The 23205-nt window shown below is 45.3% G+C and overlaps 1 protein-coding gene across 2 annotated transcripts in view; it reads left to right on the top strand.

Annotated features, from left to right (window-relative positions):
• The window catches only part of TMEM114 (transmembrane protein 114), a 31649-nt gene extending 8990 nt beyond the window's left edge, over positions 1-22659 (top strand). The window contains exons 2-6 of one of the 2 annotated variants that reach the window (XM_084819221.1): positions 1952-2737; positions 6086-6166; positions 16337-16474; positions 19931-19972; positions 22101-22659. In XM_084819221.1, the coding sequence (XP_084675347.1) occupies positions 2554-2737; positions 6086-6166; positions 16337-16474; positions 19931-19972; positions 22101-22333 (678 nt within the window). In that variant the 5' untranslated portion in view covers positions 1952-2553 and the 3' untranslated portion in view covers positions 22334-22659. The remainder of the gene's footprint in view (positions 1-1951; positions 2738-6085; positions 6167-16336; positions 16475-19930; positions 19973-22100) is intronic. The other variant, XM_084819222.1, reaches the window with a different exon arrangement.
• The last annotated feature ends 546 nt before the right edge of the window (positions 22660-23205 follow it).

Here is a 23205-nt window from a genome sequence, read left to right as displayed (position 1 = left end):
CGAAGGCCACCTGTGAGCTCCATGGCTGCGCAGAGATTTGAACCCTGTTCTCCCAGCTCCACGAAGTCTGATGCTCTCTATTTACTGCGCCACACTCTTTGTTTGATTTGACAGATTAAAATAAAGACAGTGGTTAGAAAGAAGGAGAAGGGGAACACTTGCTTGCTTTGATTTGGAAAGAGGCCAAAGTGCTGGTCCTGGCTCTGAAAATGCAATGTGTAAGATACCCTCCAATGGATACATTGATAACAGAGATCTGTTCAGGCCTAATTAGTATTCACAAAGTATATGCAGCTCTAAGGCTAGGAGATAAGCCTGGGACAATGCAAACGATTTTTGGAGTGAACCTAAATCTGTGCCCAGGTTAGCCCAGGAACATCCCAGGTTTACTGTTTTAGCACTCCCTTTCCTTTGCCTTCTGTTCCAGTGATGGAATTGAGATGTAGAGAAAACTTGAATCTGTATTGGGGCAAGTTTTGCCCTTCTAGTTTTGCTTGGTTGCAAACCAAGAGAGAGGCAGTGTAAGTGTGGGCACAGAAACGGAAAATTAGCTATTCAGTGTGCCCTTCCCTTCCTAGAACTGCTTAAATGCTTTGAACCATTAAGTTATTTTTAAAAAAATAATAGCAATAACAACAAACTTCTTGTGTCCTTCTGATTCCAGATAAATTATATACCCCAGAAAGAGGGCACTTCAAAAGACTCATAATCTTCCCCCCTGACTCACTCTCTGTCTCTGCCGATGTCTCTCTCTCTCTCTCTCTCTCTCTCTCACACACACGCACACTCATTTCAGAAAATCATAGGGTTGGGAGACAATTTAAGATGTAAAGTTGTTTTAAGTGTAATCACAGAACGGTTTTTGTAACTAAGAGAGAGCTTAGCCAAAATGGGGTTGAATATTTTAATACCTCCCAGGAAAATGCCCCCATTTTGATGTTGTGTGTGTGTGTGTGTGTGTGTATGAGAAGTATTTATGGGTGGTGGTGGTGATGAGGAAAGGGTCATCCCATTTCTGAGGCAAATGAATAATGCTTTCTGACTTGCTGTGCTCTGCTCTGGCAGGCAACGAAATCACCAGTATAGCACAATAGGACAGAGAACATCTTTTTTTTTTTACAGTTTCCAGAATTTACACAAATTTAGTTGAAGGAAAATATGCAAAATAAAAAACACCAGCAAAAATGTGGATTTCCCCCATAGGCTAAAGCATGACAATGTGCATTGGGGGGGGGGGTTGTGCATAGGGGGATTTGTGCATTTTTGCAAGTGTGAATTTGTGTAAATGCAAAGTTGCACAAATTCGGGAAATTGGAAACTCTCTGATTCCATCAATGAATGGACGACAGAATGAAAGGCACCCAACAACCTGCGAAACGCAGACGGAACCCATTTTACAAATTCTGTACATCCCTGTTCCCGGCCAGTGTGGCCAATGAGCATGCTGGTGGGGAGGTGCCATCCAGCATCTCAGAAGGGAACTATTTTGGGGAAGGCTTGTCTGGTGGTCGCTCCCCATGTTCTCAGAGAGAGGTCTTTCTTATTCCTGCTGCCTGAGATCCTTCTAAATGGAGGAGCCAATGGCTGGATCTAATACCCTCTGCATGCAAAGCCTGTGCTGTTCCACTGAGCTACGGTCCCTGCTTTATATCATTAGGTACACATGCAGTAAAATGTGAGCTTAGACCATTAAAAAGCTAATTTATGAAGCGGAGGGAGGTTTTTCACATGCCACACTAAAAGCCTCTTGGTGTCTCTTGCATTGTGTGATTTGTGCAGATTTCGGAATGTCATTGACATGGGATAGAGAGAGTATCCAAGAGCCCCCATTTGATGAAAAGTACATTGTAATCTACACAAGCTTTTAAAGTCTCATTATAGACCCAGGAAATGCAAAACTGAGAGTTCTTTTAGTATCATGTGTGAAAATGCTCTGACCACTTATTTGCAGGTCACCACATTCTCTTGTGAATTGTTCCTCCACCTCCTCGGAGCTTAAAAGAGCTGGATATATCAGGCATCACTCTCCAGAAGCTATCTGCGTTGATGATCCCTGACGTCCTCGAACTCTTCCTCCTCTTCGCATCCAGGAAAAAGAGAAGGGTTAGACAAGCATTACTGCCTGGGAAGAGGCTGTTTGGTGCTTTGATGGAGTGAAGTGAGCATTTGTGCAGAGTGTCATGCATGTTTACTCAATTGGAGAGTGACCGGGTGAAGTGTGATGGAGAATGCTAGTCAATGGCATCTCTTATTATAAAGGCGTAAACTGGCTATGACTTTCCACATTGGGAGGAAAAGAGAGGGAAAGAAAGAGAGAGAGGGACAGATTGGATCCAGAAGTTATTATCTATGGTTTGTTCCCAATCAGCTGGTTATTATTGCTTCCTTTAGGACTGCAAGTCAACAACGTTAGAGAAACAGCGGAGACAGGAACGTTGGACATTCAAAACCACCTCCAGGGGACTGGCTTGTGACCAAGAGATAAAAACAGTGGATCGGTTCTTTCACTTTTAGGGCCAAGGCAGAAGGCAGCCAGGACAGGAGACTACCACCATGAGAGTTACCCTGAATGTCGTCTCCTTGTTTGCGGCCCTGGTTGTCATTTTAAGTTTCTCCTTCCTTGTGGCAGCCATCGGCACTGATTTCTGGTATCTCATTGATGCTTCTAAACTGGAGAAGTTAACTAACCACACAGACAGTCTGAGCTCCCATTCTGGACTCTGGAGGACCTGCCAATGTAAGTAACTCCAGATTTTCTTTAGGGCTTCGGTGGGCAACTCTTTTGATCTTTGCAAGTCATCCCTTAAAGAGAAAGGTTCATTCTCTTTAATTGGGTAGTTGGGCAGACCCTCTCCCAGTCTCTGGTTTATGAGGGATCCCACCACACAGCTGATGATCTAGGATCTAGTATCTAGATATCTAGTATCCAGTATCTAGGTTCCAGTATCTAGGATCTAGTATTTGTAGAGGTGAAAGAAACAGAAGCGCTCTCCCATGGGCATAGACATGGATGTGCTTTCTCCTGGACTTGTATAATCCTCACACCCCTTGATTTCTTACATGGGCATAGCATTATAATATTCTCCAGGGCACAATTTAATTTGACCCAGGATTCATCAGGGCACATCGCCCGACTCTGTTTTTTACTGCCAGGGCTTACTGCGAGACCTCTGAGGCAATAATGAATAAGAGAATACAGCAGCAGGGATAACTAGTCACAGCCAACCAATACCTTTCTGGGATTAAGGTCAAAGAGCAGCCTTCCAGGCCAGTAATTTTGTAAAAATCTGACATCAGTGGAAATTGTAACTGTAAGTCACTTTGGGGGGCCCATTTGGGCAGAAAGGTGACTCATACATTTATAAATTTTAAAAAATCAACATTCAAATTTTATTTATGTATTACATTTCTACTCTACCCCATGGCCAACACTTGAGCTCAGCCACCGTCAATCTGGTGCCTTCCAGATGTTCTGGACAACATCTGCCAGGATTCTTAGCCATTGGCCAAGCTAGCTGAGGCTGATGAGTTGAAGTCCAAAACATCTGGGGGGCACCAGGTTGGGGAAGGCTGCAGTATATTGGCTCATAGTTTAGATTTTGAAATCAGAATGTGAAATTGAATGAAATATGAATATTTGACATATCAGTGGGATGGCTATTGTCATCAAAGCATGCTTCCTCTGAGTGTTTTGCATTGGTTCCTTGATCTCACTCCCTCAATCTCTATTTTGTCCAGCAGAGAAAGTAAACTTCCAGAGTAATCCTGGGTAACTACTATATTGTTATGGCAGTCAAATAAGCCAATGGCCTTTCCTATAGTGTTTTGCATAGTTAATAGCTACACATGTTCTTTCATAAGGGTTGATGGCTTTTGGTGGCTGGTGGCTACTGGCCAACTTATGTGTTTGTGCCAAAGAGAAACAGTTTAATTATTTGGATATAGCTTGAGAAAGGGACAGAACTTTTGATTTTTTTTTGCAACTTTATTGTAACTGTATTATGAATTTAGCAAGGTATATTACCAGCCACTGTATTGTACTGTATTTTTAAATTTTTATTGTTTTAACTGCTGTTTACCTTGCACACTGCGTAGGTATTTTGGAACATTAGGTGATTTATGAATATTTTAAATAAATAAACTAACCAACTGACTGCAAGAGTGCTCCAAGGGAGCTCCAATGGCAGGGCTTTTTTTGGATGGTGGGGGAATGATGTTGCATACTTGCCTTCTCCCCATGCTTGTACATTTATTTGCACACAGCCTAGCAAATTACTGCTGCTCAATGAACCTTTAGTATTCTTGGAGATTGTGCACAAGATGAGTGTTTGGCTTGCTTGTGGTTTAGTGTTCTATTGTGTCAATTAACGCATTGCCAGATGGCCATATCGAAGGCTGAATTTGCTTCTGAGAGTGGCTTCACAGATTACAACATGTGGCAGAAAGCAGAAGCATGTTGTCACATTCTAAGGCAAGGGTGGGCAACTTTTGTCCCTCCAGATGTTTTGGCCTACAACTCCCATCAGCCTAGTCAGCATAGCCAATGGTGAAGGATCCTGGGAGTTATCGGCCAGAACATCTGGAGGGTCACAAGTTGCCCACTCCTGCTTTAACCAGTGAAGAGTGGTGGAGATCAGATATGGAAACACAGAAGAACCACAGCAGAGACATTTGCCCAGTGCTTTGTAGTGGTTAGAACAGCTTTCGCCAACCTGGTGCCCTCCAGATATGTTGGACTGCGACACCCATCATTCTTAGCCCATGCACATCTGGAGGGCACCAGGTTAGGGAAGATGGGATTAGAGTTTTGGAGTTAAATTGCGGAGACCTGGTTTCAAAAGCCAAATCAGTGCTGAGCCTTACTAGGCTGCCTTTGGGCCAGTTGCTTTCTCCCAGCCTAACCCACCTTATAGGCTTGTTGTGAGGATAAAAGGGTGGGTGATCTATATATGCAACCCTCTTTGGGACAGCGGTGAGATAAAAATGCCCTACATAAAATACTCAAGCCAGCAAGCCAAGATACATGCCAAAAATACAACACTGCTCTGGAGATTTATATAATACTACAGACTAGGTCTGGATTTAATTAAATCTAGACTTAGTCATACTTAGAGTAGTAGATCTATTGGAATCAGTGGGACTTAATTAGGCATGATTAACATAAGTCCTATTGATTTCAATGGGTCTGCTTTAAGTATGGCTAGGTCTGGGTTAAACCCAATGTCGGCAACTATTTTCTTTTAATGGAAGGGAAAAACAACCCTCTAGTCAAGACTCACAGGGAAAGCAAAGACCATTTGGGGGCATTTGTTAAAGGCTGGCTTCTTGAGACCTCCTTGATAAGCCTCTGTTGGCCTCAAGACCCTGGCAATTGCCCTCTATCCTCTGGAACTGGCCAGGAGAGCTCAGAGATTGTGACTGGCAGGCCGATTTGAGCTCCTGTATCTCCCTCTCTTTTTGTTCTGGAAATGTCTCCTTTCTCTGATCATATAAAGCAGCATGAAGATGAGGATGCGGATGCGGATGCGGATGATGATAGAGATAGAGATAAATACAGCACCAGTTCTTTACAGCACCAGTGTAACATAAAAATAAAACAGGTCTGTACCCCTAAGAGCACACAGTTTAAATTTATACTGTCGTAATTCGTAACATGGCTACACACAAAGGATGAATGTGGATGAATGGAGTTGTGGCGTCTTAGGCTCTGTTTGCATTGGGGAATAGGACTAAGGGACTAAGTCACTAGAGTGGGATTTTGAAAGACACAGATTCTGTCTGTGATGAAATCGATGAGATTTTGACTACTGTAGTTGTGAAACCTTTATAACTTCCCTGCCCTGGGATGTCATAGGAATAAAACGTGGTGCAGCAAGCCCTAATTGGTTTAATTGCCATAGCACTTGAAGCTTTTGTTGATTAATCCATGGTGGCTAAGAGGAAAATGTGGACTGTTATTAATAACCAGATTAATCAACTTGAAGTTTTAGTTGATTAGTTGGTGGTGTAAAGATGGCAAATGTGGATTAAAATGATCCATTTTAAATAGATGTCTCCTCCCCCCTCCCTTTTCTTTTCCTTCCAGTTAAGACTACCTGCTTCCCATTGGTAAATCCCTTTAAACATGAGAGACAAAACATCACCACATTGCATCATCAACTGCTAAGTAAGTAGCTTTTTTGGGGGCGGGAGGTTATATTTTCATCCAGTATTTCTGAGCCACTCTCCAGGTGCTATACTCAGCCTTGTTCTTCATCTTTATTCCTGATCGTACCTCTCTTGTTCAGATACATCATTTGGAACAGCCTCCCCCAACTTGGCCCATGCTAGATGTGTTGGATTGCAGCCATTGGCCCTGCTGGAATGATGGGAGTTGCAGTCCAACACACCTGGAGGGAACCAGGTTGGGGGAAGCTGGTTTGGAAGAATGCTTGGTATTTTTAAGAAGGAAGTAGCCCAGTTTTTGGCAACTCAGAAATCTCAAGAACATAAGAAGAACCATGTTGAATCAGCCCAAAGGCCTTTCTAGTCCAGCATTTTGTTCCCACAGTGACCTACCAGATGCCCCTAGGAAGCCCACAAGTAGGATATGAGTGCAATATTACCCTCCTGTACACCAGCAATGGGTGTCCAAAAGCATACTGCTTCTGACACTGGAGGTAATATTTAGTCATCATGACTAGCATCCATTGATAATCCCCTTTTAAAGTCATCCAGGTTGGTGGCCATCATATCTTGGGATAGTGAGTTCCACAGTTTGACTGTGCTATGTGAAGTCTTTCCTTTTATCTGTCCTAAATCTCCCATCATTCAGCTTCATGGGGTCACCCAATTGCGTCTAGCATTATGGGGAGAGGGAGAAAAAATGGCTTCCTATCCACTTCCTCGACACCATGCAACTTTGAATACAGTGGCATTACAAACCCACTAAATCCACACCATGGCATCCGTGGCTGAATGGTGGAGCAAACTCACCCGCCCCCCTTCAGCTCCCAAGGCCATCACAGGGACTGCTGTGCTCCCTCTGCATAGATCCAGGAAGTGAGTTGCTTAAGCCACAGTCCTGTGCATGTTTAGACAGAAACAAGGCCTACAACTCCCAGCATGTCCCAGCCAACATGGCTGGCTAGGGCATGCTGGGAGTTGTAGGCCTTGTTTCTGTCTAAACATGCATAGGATTGCACCATAACGGAGCTGGCTGTGGTGAGACCCGCCTGTTACTGCAGCCACTTTCGTGAGGTCAGTGCTTCTTGGTCAAGAAGGGTGAAAGCTCCCATGCAGCTTACAGGATGGTAACAGGGATCGCAGGGGGTGGGAGGACTAGTTTTAGAAGACACACATTCCCTGGTCGAGAGCCCTGCCTTCTGATGGGATTATTTAGTAATGATGCCTCCTGTTAGAAAGGCAATTATCAGAGCAAAATCAGAAGACAAATCAGAATGGGCGTTTATGAGTCCCACATTCTAAGAGGCTATCTTAGAATGATGAAAGGAGACCACACCCTTCTTTACTGAAGAAAAGGTAAAGTGGTTTTATTCATAAATATTCTTGCATATAAAATGCAGATACAGCGTAGAGTTTGAAAAAGATATTTGTTCAGTCTATTTTATATTCCATTACACAGGCAGGAGCAAGAGCAAATGTGCGCTCCCAGCAATGGTGGAAGTCAGAGAGAGAGAGAGAGAGAGAGAGAGAGAGAGAGAAGGAAGGGGAGGAGCAAATGGAGGAAATCACAGGAAACCACACTGTAGGCTATAGAGATCCTGAGGCTAGCTGTGGTCAAAATTCCCATTAACTAACTGCTGCGACACTGCCCCCTTCCAGTAACTTGCAGACGAGGTCACAGTATTCCCAACACCTTCAACAATTATCGTTCTTCATGGGTGGGTGTTTTGTTTTTCACTTAGGAACATCACAAACTGCCTTAAACCAAGTCAGACCGTTGGTTCATCTAGCTGAGTATTATCTACAACTGACTTCCCCAACATGGTGCCCTCCAGATGTGTTGGACTTCAATTCCCATCAGCCCCACCCAGAATAGCCAGTGGTCAGGAATGCTGGGAGTTGTAGTCCAAAACAGCTGGACAGCTCCATGTTTGGGAAGGTTGGTCTATGCTGACTGGCAATGGCTCTCCACGTTTTTCTTCCCCTACCTGTAGGTGACAGGGATTGAACCCAGGACCTTCTGCATGCAAAGCCAGTGCTCTGCCAGTGAGCCACGGCCCTTCTCCAACCATTAGAAATCTAGGAAGCTGCCTTATATCACGTCATACCAATGGTCCATCTAGCTCACTGTTATCTACCCTGACTGGCAGACAGGAGCCTTTCGAAACTCTGCCTGGGGATGCCAGGGGATTTAACCTTGGGATCTTTTACACGAAAAGTACGTGCCATAGTACTGAGCTTTCTGTGTTTTTTTTTTTTTTGCATCATTCTGAAACAATTTTAGTTTTCTTTTTTTGCATAGTTTGTTCTGGTTTTGCAAGTCATGGGGAAGGGCAAGACGCTGATAAAGGCACCGAAGGCCCACCCCAACCATTGAATATCTTATTCCAGGCCTGACTCCTGCAGCTCGTTTCTGAGACTTCAGCAGGAGCGGCCTGCACATTTTCAAGTGTATATTGAAGGCTATTGTGAAAGGTGGGGTATCAACACCCTAAATAAAAATGGATAAGCATGCAATCCTATGTATGTTTAGACAGAAAAAAGTCCTACAACTCCCAGCATTCCCCAGCCAGCCATGGACTTTTTTCTGTCTAAACATGCATAGGATTTCCCCTAAATATCTTTATGGCTATAAGGGCTAGAAATGTTTTGCGTTTTTTTTTCAATGAAAGTTGAGATTGTCCTGGTTTTCTGTACTTCAACAGAATTGCAGGATATCCATACCTCTGAGTTTAGTCTGACTTTTGTATGTGCAGGGAGCTGCCATCCTCCCAATGGAAGAGCATCTGAACAAGCAGACCCTGTAGTCTGAAATGTTATAGTTCCTTCCTTCCTTCCTTCCTTCCTTCCTTCCTTCCTTCCTGTCTGTCTGTCTGTCTGTCTGTCTATCCTATCTTTCTAGTATTTTATCAGGGTGGAAACTGAGCCGATAGAACCCCAGAGCAGTTCTGATTCTGAGGAGGATCAGCAATCCGTGGGAGAGGAGCCAGCTCAACCCTCACAGGCACAGCAGCTGGCAGAGATTCCTCCTGCCGGCATTCCTGAGATAGATAGTGATCCTACCAGTGAGAAAGTGCAGGAGGGGGGCTTGCTGGACGCTCGACGCAGATGCAGGGAGTGGTGACAGATAGAGGGCGCTGAAAGGAGGCGTAGTGCTCGTTTGGCGTGCAAAAAATGGTCGCATCCCGAGGACCCAAAGGACAGAGGGAGGATCTCTCCCTAGCCCATAAGTTCGGGGTCTTCAAGTGATTCTCCTTCAAATGGGGATCAACTGCCTACCCAGACCATAGGCTACTCTGCTGTTCCTTGCTTAGTCGCTGGTGATTAGCATCTGAAAGAGTCATTCAGTTGTAAAAGGATTAAAGCCTTGAAAAGAATCCTTTCATCTGTGTCTTGAGTTGGTTATTGGAGTGTACTGAAAGAGGCTGCTAGGGCGCTCCTGACATATATATTCCATCTTTGTGGATAGTGTCCAAAGCTAATTACATAAGGAACAGAATTAAACAAGTAGAAATTAAACAAGTGAGACTCCACCCTGGGGTCAGTAAAAGAGCAACAATGGACAAGAGAAGAAACGTCTGAGAGAGAAATTGTTTTTACTTGGCACCCAAATGATGACCGTTTGGGTGCCAGCAGACATTTCTGGGGAGGGTGTTCCAAAGGAACGAAGCCATCACTAAAAGGGCCCTGTCTCTAGTCAATACCCACCTTACCTCAGTTCTGGTGTCAGTGTGTCCTCTTTGGCAGGGGACAGTCCTGTGTTCAAAGGGCTGCCAGAGGACTGTCCTCTGTTTTGAAGGTGTTCTCTGTTTGAAAGGCTGTTCAGTCCAAGTCCAATTTAAAGATACAGAGCCACCTGAAGGAAGAGCTGGGCCTTGAAGTTGCCCATCGACAGTTCACACCTGGACAGCAGGCTGAGCAGGCAGGCACACAGGTCACCTGGACACAGTCTTCCACACTATGCTGAGATGTGCTGCATTTCTTTTTAAAGTATAATCATCATGTCTAAATTTGCATTCACACATGTAAATTAACATGTGCCAATTTTATGCATACAGGCATTCTCTCTTGTCCCTTGTTTTGGGTGATGCATGTCCTCTTTTCTGGTGTTTCACAAGTGGCTACCCTATGTTGACAGGGATCCCTGGAGCTGCTGAAGCAATTGACTTTGCCCCTTGATTTTGCTGCTTGTATAAAGTTGCTGCTTGGAGAGGTTTAAATGGGTTTCTGTGTCAGGGGCTGGCAAACCTCCCTTGAAAAAACAACATTGTGTGATTTGGCACTTCCCAGGAGGCATCCCTGTAACTATTGGGTGGGCTGTAACTGATGAAACTGTTCTCCGTAGGCCTTGTACAGATTTGCCATACGCTCGGTGGCTTCTGCACCTGCTTTTTAAATAAAATAAAATGAAAGCCAGCTCATTTTGGCTATGAGTGATCCCAACAGACCCTTGTGGGATGCTCTGACTGAATGAATAGCAGTGTTCTTAGACAATTGGCTTGGTGTTTCTTTGGGCTATTCTTTGACAGAGTCGCTGCGTATGGGGCGGAGATGGAGTGCAATCCGTCCGCCCTGCAGCAATGTTATTCTTAAAAAATGGATCCTTCTCTTCAGGAGGCTTCAACAGGCTGCAGGCACCCCCTTTATTTATTTGTTTATTTGGAGTTACAGCCTGTCAACCCCTCCCTGCTCTCGACAGGAGTCCTCTGCAGGCGCTGGAGGACTAATGGAAGAAACTCAATTAATTCACACCATTCTCCACCCTCATCTCAGGCTGGCTGAGAATCACTAGAACTATTATTTTGATGATTCTTTGGGATAGGTTATTCAGGCCCCCGAACAAAGGATGGGTTTGCTGGGTGGGAGGTGGGGAGGGAGGATAAGGCAAAATGTGCTCCTGTTTGGACAGGGGTACTTTTAGCATTTGGTGGCCCCCCCCCCCCTTAATTTTTGCTGTTCTTCCAGATGACAGCAGCTGGGAGCTGTAGGACGTTTTTCTGTCTCAGCATACATACGTTTGTGCCTTTAACATGATGCTCAAGAGCCCATCCGTGCCTAAACTGGGCTGCTAGGGCTGGCACAGTTACATGAACTTAGTTCCCAACTACATTTTCCACTGCAATCTCTCTTTATTTAACACCCTCCACCTATCCATTATATGGGATGCAAAGGTTTTCATCTGCTGTAGAAAAGTTGCAAACAGCAATGAGTGGTGGAAGGAAATCATGGCAGTGCCTCCTGTTTTGGCCAATCGCGACCATACACTAATGTGAGTGCTTCTGTCAGTTTGGCAGATTAGTATATCACAATGGCATGCGTCTTTAAGACCAGACTTTGGATCATTGTTTGTTTTCCATAGCAGCATCAGAATGATCAAGAGAGGGGTCAAGTTTCTCAAGCACTGGCAATTTGTATTGAATAGGAACAAAGTGACTATAAAGTGTATTGGTTGTGGAGCTCCAAGTCCAGCTATTTGCTCAGAAGCACAGCTTTCAATTTTTAAAAAACAGGAAGTCAGGTTCTAGTCCTCATGAGGAAGGCCCTCAGAATGTTTATTGCCACTACATGTTCCAAAGGACATAGGGTTGCTGCCAAAAGTGGAGTAACTCCTGGGTGACAGTTCAACTAGCGATGCTGAGGGAACCACAGAAGAGATACAGAATGTGGTCAATTTGCAGGACATAGCTTCCTGAGAATCTCAGTTGTTATTTTGTTAATGTGCAGGTTTCTAGTCCTTATGGCCACATCATTATGCGAATTAGTAAAACCTGCAGAATAAATTGTGAAAACTAAGAAAAACAGGTCTCTGTGTGGGCATACAAATCAGGTCCCTCCCAGGTGTTGGTTGGCACTTGGCAGTTCTAGCAAACAGAAAGCCAGGCCTCTCTGCACACCTCCACAGCTGCTCAGAAGCAGCTGGGAACGACAGTCCCTATCTCCACCTGGGTTACCACTCGCTGTAGGTGCAGAAGGAATGAAAGCCAGTTGTGGTGCAAGCTGAGGTCACCCCTGATAGAACACAAAAAAGAGAATCACAAAGCCACAGGAAAGCACCCAGCAACCCTCTGTTTAAGCAGCTGGTGGTAAGATAGCCCTGATGCGAAAGGTCAGCAAAGACAAATGGAAAGCAGATTGAATCGGAAAAAAAAGCAAACGAGATGGCCTGTCTCTGCTAAAGGCTCCTAGGAAGCGCTAGAGAGCTTCAAGGAATTTCGAGTTATCCATTAGCCCGTTGCAGGGGAGGAAATGCACAAGGGTGCGGGTTCCTTTCATCACGGACAAACCGCAAACAAGCACAGCTAGGACACGAGATGCAAAGCCTAATCCAAAACATGTTTATTCAGGAGCAAGGCCCCGCTCAATGGGACATTGGATTGCGGCTACAATGTTATTTATTATTACAAGAAATTGCGTAGGATATGAAAAAGTTGGGGAATATGGTCACAGGTCTGCAGTGCCCCATCCGTGTACTTTCCTCGCACCCTCCGGTGATGACTTCCAGCCTGTCAGCCCGCAAATGCAATGCTTTTCTTCAGGGGTCAGTTCACCCACCCAGCTACAAGTCATGAATTGTGCAGAAACATGTGGACCAGGCAAATGTGTTTTTGTTGTTAATCTGGGGAGGGCAACCCCCCAGGGATAGAGAGTGGCATCATGGGGAACAGAAGTGCGGGGAGAGAAAAGGGCTGGTTCGCACACACGTATGCTCATTGTGTGATGACTTGAAGATGTGAATGGGCCATTGCAGATCTAATGCTAAAGAGAGACCTTTTTGTATCTCCATAAGTGTGGTGTTTTCCAGCAGAGTTTGTTTGCTCATTCAGCTACTGCTAGATTTCTGCTACGTCTAGATTTCTATACTGCTACTGCTAGATTTCTGTAATGTGTTGTTTTTTTCTGTCTAAACAAGCATAGGGTTGCCCCTAATTTGCAATGTTTTTGGTGCCGGGTTAAGAATTTCTTTCTTTTCTTTTTTTACCCAGAGATTTTGATTTGTATAACTTCAGTCTGATACTGAAACTGCAGCTATAATTTTTATCTGCTGTCTTTTATTATGGCAATTGGATGTTAGTTTTACTTGGCTGTATTGTTTTTCTCCCAAAGAATTTTTGATTAATATTTTACACTGCCCTGAAACCTCAGGTGACAAAGGGTGGCATGGAAAAGTTTTAAATAAGCAAATAATAAATAAAGCAAATAATAAATAAGTAAATGTAGGAACCCCATCCTTAGATTTCCCTGAATGTCATTCCCGATAGTGGAACCAGAAACAGTGCCCTAAATCTCTTCCCCAGGGACTTGGGGTTTTCATTTACTGTGATTTAGAAACTGCTGCTATTCGTGGCCTTATTTACAAGTGGGACTCCCCCCCCCCATAGTGCAATTCTAGCAGGGGTGCTCTGGTTTATTAAGTTTCTAGGCATATCTTTTTCCAAAATACAATACCGTATTGTACTATATTGTACCATATTTTACTATACTGTGCTGTTAGGGGCTCCAGTAAAGCATTCCATCCCTCCCTCAAGTTTTCTCTTCCATCTGATAGTCAACACTCAGTAGAGGCTCATGGCCCCGATGTCAGTGGGGCAGTGAACCTGCTCTGGGTTTCCATTAGAATCAGTCAAAACTCTAAAGCAGCTGTCTAAGGTGCTTGGATAGCTCCTTTGGGGTTCTGACTGATTCTGACTGAAACCCAAAGTGGGTTCACTGCCCCACTGACATAGGAGCCACCAGCCTCCACTGTCAACAATCCATGGCTACTGAGCATGCCCTGTCCTCATTTGGCCATTTTGTGAGAGCCTTGTCTCCATCTATACTTCTGCAAACCTTGGTCTTCTCCTGAGCATACTGAAACCTCCCTCTTGTTTCTCATTGGTCCTGTTGTGGCTGCAAACCTGTCAGCGCTCACTACCTGAGTACACAAGTAGAGGGAATTTCTACTACTGCTACATCAGCCATCAACCTACCTGGACACTATGATCAACATCTGAGGCCTTCCTCCCAGTGCCACCTCCAAGGGAGGCTCGGAAGATGGCAGCAAGAGAGAGAGCCTTCTCAGTGGTGGCCCCGTGACCGAGGCCCACCTGGCGCTGACACAGTTATCTTTCCAGTGCCAGGTTAAGACTGCCCTCTACTCCCAGGCATTTAACGGCATGTAATGGGGCACGTAGGTCAGCTGTCTTAAACGGGTCTATTATAAAATTGTTTATTGAAATTGTTTTTAGCTATTTAAATTGTTTTAAATGTTGTAGGTCAAAGTTTTTAGACTCTGTTTTCTCATAGAATCATAGAATAGTTGAATCATAGAATAGTAGGGCTGGAAGGGGCCTACAATGCCATCGAGTCTGGCCCCCTGTAGGGATGTACGAAAGTGACTTACCTTTCGCGGATTATGTTGATGGTGGGGGGGAGGCGTTCCGTCCCTCCCCCCGGAATCCTCGATGGCCGGCTGTGCTCTGCGGCAGCTCCGCAGAGCAGCCGGCCAGGCCCAGCCCAGCCCAGAGCCGTCCGCAGCCAGATTTCCAGCCGTGGAGGGCTCTGGGAAAAACAAAACAAAACACCACGTATGCAAATAGTGGCGGCTATGGCCGCCGCCATTTGCGTTCCTTATTTTTGGCCGTCTGAATCTACGTAAGTATTTACGTAGACCATGACGGCGAAAATAAACGGGAATGCAAATAGCATAGTGGGCGCTATTTGCGTCCCTTTTTGATTCACCGTTTTAGCCTACGTAAATCTTTACGTAGGCTAAAACGGCAAATCAAAAAGGGACGCAAATAGCACCCGTTACGCTATTTGCGTTCCCCTTTATTTTCACCGTCATAGTCTACGTGAATATTTACATAGACTAAGACAGCCAAAAATAAGGAATGCAAATGGGGGCGGCCGTAGCCGCCGCCATTTGTGTACGCGGTTGTTGTTGTTTTTAAACCCACCTAGCCATGATAGGCTACGTAAAGATTTACGTAGCCTAACACATTGTGTTTTTTGTTTTTTTTTTTAAACCCAGCCATGATAGGCTACGTAAACCTTTACGTAGCCTATCACGTCTTTTTTTATTATTATTTTTTTCACAAGACTGGAAATGGCAGTGGTGGCAGCTGGTCGGAAGACCAGCCACCGCCGCTGGAGCCACCACCGCCCGGAAGATCCGTCCCAGGTAAGTCTTGTCCTGGGGGGGATCCGCGGGGGTGGCGGGGGGGTGGTGGCAGGCCGTTCCGCTATGGAGTTTGGGGGGCCGAATGCACTGGCATTCGGCCTCACCGAGATCCGTGGTGGAATTCTCTGACATCCCTAGCCCTCTGCTAGGAGTCTGAGTCAGAGCATCCCTGACAGGTGGCTGTCCGGCCTCATCTTGAATGCCTCCAGTGTGGGAGAGCCCACCACCTCCCTAGGTAACTGGTTCCATTGTCGTATTGCTCTAACAGGAAGTTTTTCCTGATGTTCAGCCGGAATTCTGATGTTCAGCTGGAAATGTTGTATTATGTTGTTGTTTGTATTTTTTGTGAATCGTTGTGAACCACCCGGAGAGCTTTGGCTATTGGGTGGTATAGAAATAAAATTAATAATAATAATCAAGGGAGGCTGGTGGATCTGATTTCGGTAGGGCGGAGATTCCATCCTGGGTTTTAGTTACAACCAACCAGAAGTCTAAAGGAGCTATCCAAGATGCTAGACCCATATTGGGGGTAGGGTTCAATACCTTGGATAGCTCCTTTAGACTTCTGGCTGGTTGTAACTAAAACCCAGAATGGGATCTTCGCCCCACCGAAATCAGATCCACCAGCCTCCCTAAGAATGAATGAATGAATGAATGAATAAATAAATAAATAATTGCATGCGGCACTTTACAAAGATAGAAATGGACAAGTCCTTGCCCCAAGGAGTCAACAGAGGGAAAGGAGGGAAACAGAGGCAGGGATATAGAGGGGCCTAATATGAGATCAGTGCATTTATGCATACTTAAGCCTAGTTGCAGTAGGTAAGCCTTCCTCAACCTGGCGCTCTCCAGATGTGTTGGACTACAACTCCCATCATCGTTGGGAGTGCTGGTGGTGGGATGATGGCAGTTGTAGTGCTAGTCTGACACATCTGGAGGGCACCAGGTTGGAGAAGGCAGCAGTAGGGCGTGGCTCTCCAAATGCGAGTGACGGCTTTCTTTTCCCTCCAGATATGCACGGCGCCTTTGTGATCCTGCTGCCTCTCAGCCTCATTGTGATGATCTTCGGAGGAATGATGGGCTTCATCAGCATCCTCGCCCAGGCCTACTTCCTCCTGCTGTTCACCGGGCTGCTCTTTCTCTTTGGAGGTATGCCATGGAGCAGAAGGATGTTGGTGCGATTCTGCGGGGCCCGAACTCCTCTCTCCCCTGGGGTGACTTTGGAGCAAGGGGTCTTGGATCTCATTGCCGCACACCTGCTCGGAGACAGGAAAACAGTTCTTTGAGCCTCCCCTTCTGGCTTTGGAGGAAGAGGTGGAGGCTCCTTTCCCCCCTCAGAGTAATCCTTGAGAGTAGTCCTATGGTCCTGGGTAGGAATACTGGGCAGACCAAACAAAACAGGAAATGTGTCCCAAGCTTGAACAGTATGACACTACAACACCTGGGATGGGCTAACTGGTGATGATAAAGAATCATCATATAAAAATATCTGATAGTATAACTGTATCTGTGCTAGCTAAAAACATATAACAATAGAGGAAGGTACAATATTATTCTTACAATGCCAGAAGTAACCAGTACCAAGTAAAACCAAAAGCAAACACATTTCTGGGGCCATTCAATTGAGTAGACCCCCCCCCCCCAGGTCATAGATGAAGCTCTTTCCTCGCAGGGGGGAGGGCTGATCTCGGAATCCTCTTCCTGCCCCCTCCCAGCCACCATGGAATGGGGAAAAATAATTTAGACCAGCTCTGGCTCTGGTTTAAATGTCCCCTAATGTTGGGGGGCATGGCTGGGGTCAGGAAGGATTAGATCCACAGTCCTCTCCCTCCCCACCTATTGCCACACCTCAACATGCTTCTTTCCCCCTTCTACGAGGTCAGCGTTCCGACCCCATAGAATGTCAAGGTCTGAGCCTTCCCAGTACGCGTGTAGTCATACAAAGAAGTCGATGTCTAAGTGAATAGGTTTTATTATGCTAAGCAATCAGTCCTTCAGCAATTCTCATTACAGACTTGGTCGTCTCAGTGCAAAGTCCTTGATTATGCTGACACACACTAATAGCTTATTTAAAGACTCCTTCAAGGACGCGCTACAGTACGACAGACAATTGTTGCAAGTCTGACAATAATCTTTGACGCAGACTCTGAAAGGCCGTCTCAGATCCACCTTCAAGAAGAGTCTTCTTTTAGAGACTTTTAGTAAGGGGCCAATTTAGTTAAATGCTTTACTCCTATTGCAGAATTTTACCCTTCTGCAGGGCTCGGCCAGAGAACAGACACAGACTTTTGTTTGAGCAGATGTTTACTGCCAGATGTTTACTGCCAGAACACCAAGGTGTGGTGCAGTCAAGAGTTGCCAGCGACCCAGAACAATAGGCGACTTTGATATTGATACAAAGAAGTCAACAAGGCGTATGACCTAAGCTTTGGTCAGCATTGGTGTAGTGCTGAGTCAAGGGGCTACAAACTTCCTTCAGTGGAAGTTTTCCGGTTTTCAAAGTCAAGGGCCCTGCTAGGCATTGTGACTCATGCGCAGTAAGTTAATCAGCCACCAAGTTAATCAGCCACTGTCCTCAACACATTCCCATGCTAACAATGCCAGTGGTATTTTTCCACTTCACTCCTTTACGCTACTCCTCTCTCTTTACTTTACGTCTCATGCGTGCATCTGCCACGCTCACTTTGCTCACCGCCTCCCCCTCTGAAAGTTGCTGAGTTCTCACAGCAACTGATTAAGGGCGCAGCTGATTAAGGGCACAATCTTATGTGTGTTTAGACAGAGAAAAGGCTGGGAACGCTGGGAGTTTTAGGCCTTTTCTCTGTCTAAACATGCGTAGGATTGCAACCTAAATTGCTTAAAAAAAAATTCTTCCCCGTCTCTGTCTCCTTAAATACCTTAAAGCTCGAATTCCTCCCCCTCTGACTTGGACAATAAATCTATTTCTACAGGCTCTGCAAAAAGTCTTAGCTCAATCTTAACTTAGAAGGAGCCACCGGGGGAAATTTCCATGATGGCGGGGCGGGACCAGGAAGGGGACTCTAAGATAGGACCTCCCCCTAAGAGGATCGAGCTTTGTCTCCCACCTTGGCAGGGAATTTCCTCTCAATCCTACAGCCCCAGGGACCCATCCCCAGGATTATAGGATTGCTCTCTTAGAATTCTAAATGAATTCTCCCCCACTGCTTGCAATGGGAGGGTTTTGGGTTTTTTTTTTAAATAAAACATTTAAAAATAGCCTGCAGAGGGGTTAAAAAGCAGCTCCCTCAGTGCTTCTTCCTTGCTGGTACAACTTTGGATACATCAAAGCTTCCACTATCGAGGTGCTCTGTCTTTTAGGCCCTCTCCAGGCAGGATTGTCCCATGCACTGGGGAATGATTTTTCTTGAGGGTCTGTGAATGTATCAGCTTAGGTGTTAGGTGTGTGAAAAAGCAAAGAAACAATCATAAATAAGTGGCTGATTATAAATATAAATTTTTATACTCTGCATCCCAGCTCCCCAAAATAGCCCTCAAAGCGGCTTAAAATAAAATGAGATAAAATGCCTACCAAATAAAATAAATGGCATGATCAAGAAGAAAAGAAATACAATACAAGCACGAAGTACAGCCGGTATGTTCAAGTCATAAAAGTCTTACAAAATAGGAAGGTTTTTATTGGCCTCTTGAACATTGGATGGGAATAGCTAGCTGAATTGCTCTCAGCAAGTTGTTCTCGAGAGAGGTCACAACGGAGAAGGCTTTCTGACTAGCTGCCACCCATAACACTGACTTTCCAAGCTGAGTTTCTTTCATGAAGCAAGGGCACTGCTAAACTATTATTCTCTGTGTGGTTGGTGCTTAAATCTGGTTTTTAATTACCAGAACTTGCACTAGGTACAAGTACTTGGCAAAGTTTAGTACAATGTTTTAGCCAATTCACTCTCAGATCCTGCGCGAATGAGGTTGAATTTGGCCAAGGTTGCTTTACACCAGGGATGAGTAACTTCATTCAGTTTCAGAGAAGCTGTCCAGGGCTGTATTCCAGTGGTGGGTGCGCCGAAGGCGAAAGGGGTGAGGCAAAAAATACCAGAACATTTTTTTGCTTAAAGCTACCAGTAACAACTACCACTAACAGTGCTGGTGTTCACCTACAAAGCCCTTCATGGCTTGGGGCCACAGTATCTAAAGGACCACCTCTTTTTATACGTGCCTACGCATTCACTGAGGCCCTGCTCTGAGTGCCTCCACACACTGAAATTCAGTAGGTGGCTACACATGAATAGGCCTTTTCCGTGGTGGCCCCCAAATTGTGGAAAGTCCTCCCTAGAGAAGGCCATCTGACATTTACTTTATTGACTTTTCAGCCCCGGGCAAATACTGTTTTATTTTCCCAAGCCTTTTGAACTGCTGCTGCTTAAAACACACATACACACACACGTATACTGTTGCATTTTAAAATCACCTTTATTTTTACCTTTATCTCATTTAAATGTTGCATTTTTGTTGTTGCTTTTAAAATGATACTTTTTAAGGTGTTGTGTTACTGTTGTTGTTGTTTTAAATCACTGATTATATTGTTCTTTGCTTTTATTATGTCTGTTTGTCCTGCTGTGGCTGAATCAGATGCAGCGTTAGAGCAAATTACAGGGCAATCCATAAGACAAGGTAACAAAGCAGGAAAATGGTCAATCACAAAGGCCTTTTGAACTGCCCAGGATCAGGCTAAGGTCAAGATCCAAGCAAAGTTCAAAGCACACTTAAACTGTAAGATCGGGGAGGCTGGTGGATCCAATTTCGGTGGGGCTGAGATGCCAGTCTGGATTTCAGAACTATCCAAGGTTCTAGCCTCTCCCCCAAAGTGGGTCCAGCACCTTGGGTAGCTCCTTTAGACTTCTGGCTGGTTGTAACTGAAACCAAGAATGGAATCTCTGTCCCACCAAAATCAGATCACCAGCCTCCCCTGACTAAGACAACACAATACACAGCCCAGAAGCAGAGTCAAGCAGGAGTGTGAGAGTCAGTAGCACAGAAGGTCATTCATAAGGCAAGGTCCGGAAAGCAAGGCACAGTTGCAGATGATTGATGTTGTTCCAACGCTGGCTAGGCTAAAACTGAAGGCTTATATAGTCAGAGCTTTCTGAGCCCCACCCAAGGCTCAGCTTCAGGTGTTACAGGCCCTCTGGCAAAAGTCCAGCTCAGGAGGGGGGCCTTGCTCCCAAAGAGTCCTTTCTTCCTGAGAAGCCCTCCTTTATAATCAACCACTCCTTCTCAGCAGAGCCCTGTTGGCCGACCTCTTGAGGCACCGATGCTCTCTGAGGATAGGTCACCCAGCCTCTGCCTCACAGGTGTATCTCCCCCCTTTCTGTGGGGGTAGACTGGTGGTGATCTCCAAGGGTCCAGGCTCCCCCAGATCTCCTGGCATGGGTGGCTCCTTGGCATTGTCTGACCCTGGGAGCTCTAGATCTTTTAAAGAGGAGGATTCCTCCAGTGGGGGCATGACAATGTCACCCTGTAAGAGCTTTGGCTATAGGGCGATTCATACATTGAATTATTATTATTAATAATTATTGCTATAATAGTCTTGGGAGAAACATTTTGACCTTTAAGAATGGGAAAAAACAGCATAAAAGCCAGGAAACCACCAACTGCTGATTGAGGGAAGAGGGGTGTGGCCCGGAAAAGGGTGTGTGGCCATCTCAGAAAACTTTGGAGGCCTCAACTGGAAACCCAGGAGGTCCAGATTTGGCCCCCGGGCCTCAGGTTGCCCACTTCTGTTCTATAGCAAGGTAAACGAAATTCTGTGCCCTTATTAACTTAAGGAAATTTGCTTATATTTGGATATATTCTTCTGCTTGCCCCAAGGAGAGGCAAAGAGTATGCAGACCCATGAAGACCTTTCTTCTGATACATAGAAGGAAGAGAGTCAGAAAACAACCAAAGGCATATCTTTTTGTAACACATCCATACTCCTGCATGGTTTGGAGACATAGCTCTGTGGACCAACTTCGTGAAGCTTTGCCGGTGGGCCATCTCATATCTCATAAATCACAAAATAAATTTAGGTGTGAACAACCTCAGGCTGTCTGTGGCACCAAGCTAGTGTTCGTAGGAAGCCAGTCTGCAGAAACTCAATATGGACTAGTGCATAGAAGAACTTTCCCCTACCGGGTGTCCTCCAGATGTGTTGGACTACAACCCCCACAACCCCCAGCCAGCTATGCTGGCTGGGGATTGTGGGAGCTGTAGTCCAACACATCTGGCAGGCATCAGGTTGGGGAAGGTTTGGATAGAGTGATAGACTTGGGCGAAAAAGACCTGTGTTCATAACCCCCCTCAGCTCTGAAGCTCACTGGGTGGACCAATCACAACCTCTCTGCCTACCGTACCACACAGGGTTGTCATGAGGATAAAATGCAAAGGCTGAGGTTGGATGGGGTGACTCCACGTGTGTTTCCCTGACCTCCTTGGATAAATGAAAATGTGACCACTTTAATATTTCTGCGCTTCAACATATGGTAAATATTACTCCATTCTTCTTGTTGTTCCCATACACAAGCGTTGAGACCTGAAAAAACCTGTAGGCTTATACAGGACTCACAAGACAGACAGACACACACACACACACACACACACACACACAGTGTGAGCCATGTTGGCCAAAATAAAAATGCCCAAAGAAAATGTCCAAAATCCACATCGCCGTAATACACTTATTAGGCTTTACTCAAAGGTCCCGAAGTTCACAGAGCAGTTTTTGAGCTACAGACTTCCTCACTGTTTGTGTCTTCTTTAGCTCTCATCACACTGGCTGGGGTCAGCATCTACATTGCCTACTCTGCCACAGCCTTCAAGGAAGCCATGCGTCTTCTGGAAAAGAAAAGCTTTCTGGAAAGCCTCCACATCCATTTTGGCTGGTCACTGGCCTTTGCGTGGCTCTCCCTGGCTGCTGAAGTTCTTGCTGGTCTGGCGTTTCTCCTGATAGCCAAGATAGTGAGCCTGAAACAGAGGCGGGACCACTTAGTATGATATCGAATGTCGAGGGTCACCTGGGACCACAGGTTTCGACATCACCGGGTTCCAGCTCTTTCTCCTATTTGTTTTGAGCTAGCCACTTTGGCTCGTTGATCTCAATCATTCAGGACATCCACGGGGTGCCTTGCTCTCCAGAACGCTTTTCCTTCACGGCTTTTATTGTTGATAATTTTGACCAACAGATGAGAGGCCTTTCAGCAAGGAGATTTTTTTCAGAGTTGTGTGCACTCAGCCCTAATTTAAAAAAAAAAATAAAATTGAAAATTCTGCACCAGGAAAAGTGGAATTCTGCGTCCTAATAAAAATCATGTACATTGAGCAAATCTCTTTGCATAATCGATTGTACCATTTCCCCCTATTCTGCATAAATGTATTTTGGCTTTTCTACTCACAGTGGAGGGCGGCGGTGGGAGAAAAAGCTGTGCGGGGATTAATGTATCACCTTCGAATACTGGAAATCTTATCCAACCACTGCTCTGACTTCTGAGACTTCAGCAGGCATTGTGCATAATGCAAGTCATAAGGACTAGAAACTTCTTTAAAAATGGAAACAGATGATCAGGAAGCTAAATTCTGCACCCAGTGCCATATTCTTCACTTTCCCCCTGCACCTCCACAGGATTGTGGCATACCCAGAGCTGTGGGGTTATGTTGAGAAGGTTATATATTTTTATGCTAAATAATTCTTAATTTTGCATCCAGGAACAATTTCTGTGGACCAAATGCTTTCTGGAAATGGATTATATTACTCCTTCTAACAGCAAACTCAGGTGGTGAGTAATGACAGGATTATAGCCACAATGGGACCACTGAGAAACCAGAGGAAAGTGGCAGCATGCTTGAGGGAACATAGGAAGCTGCCTTAT

This window comes from Heloderma suspectum, chromosome 12, assembly GCF_057233095.1.
Source record: "Heloderma suspectum isolate Gila_16-S chromosome 12, 16-S_ref, whole genome shotgun sequence".
Lineage (NCBI taxonomy): Eukaryota > Metazoa > Chordata > Lepidosauria > Squamata > Helodermatidae > Heloderma > Heloderma suspectum.
This window is presented reverse-complemented; position numbering and strand designations above follow the sequence as displayed.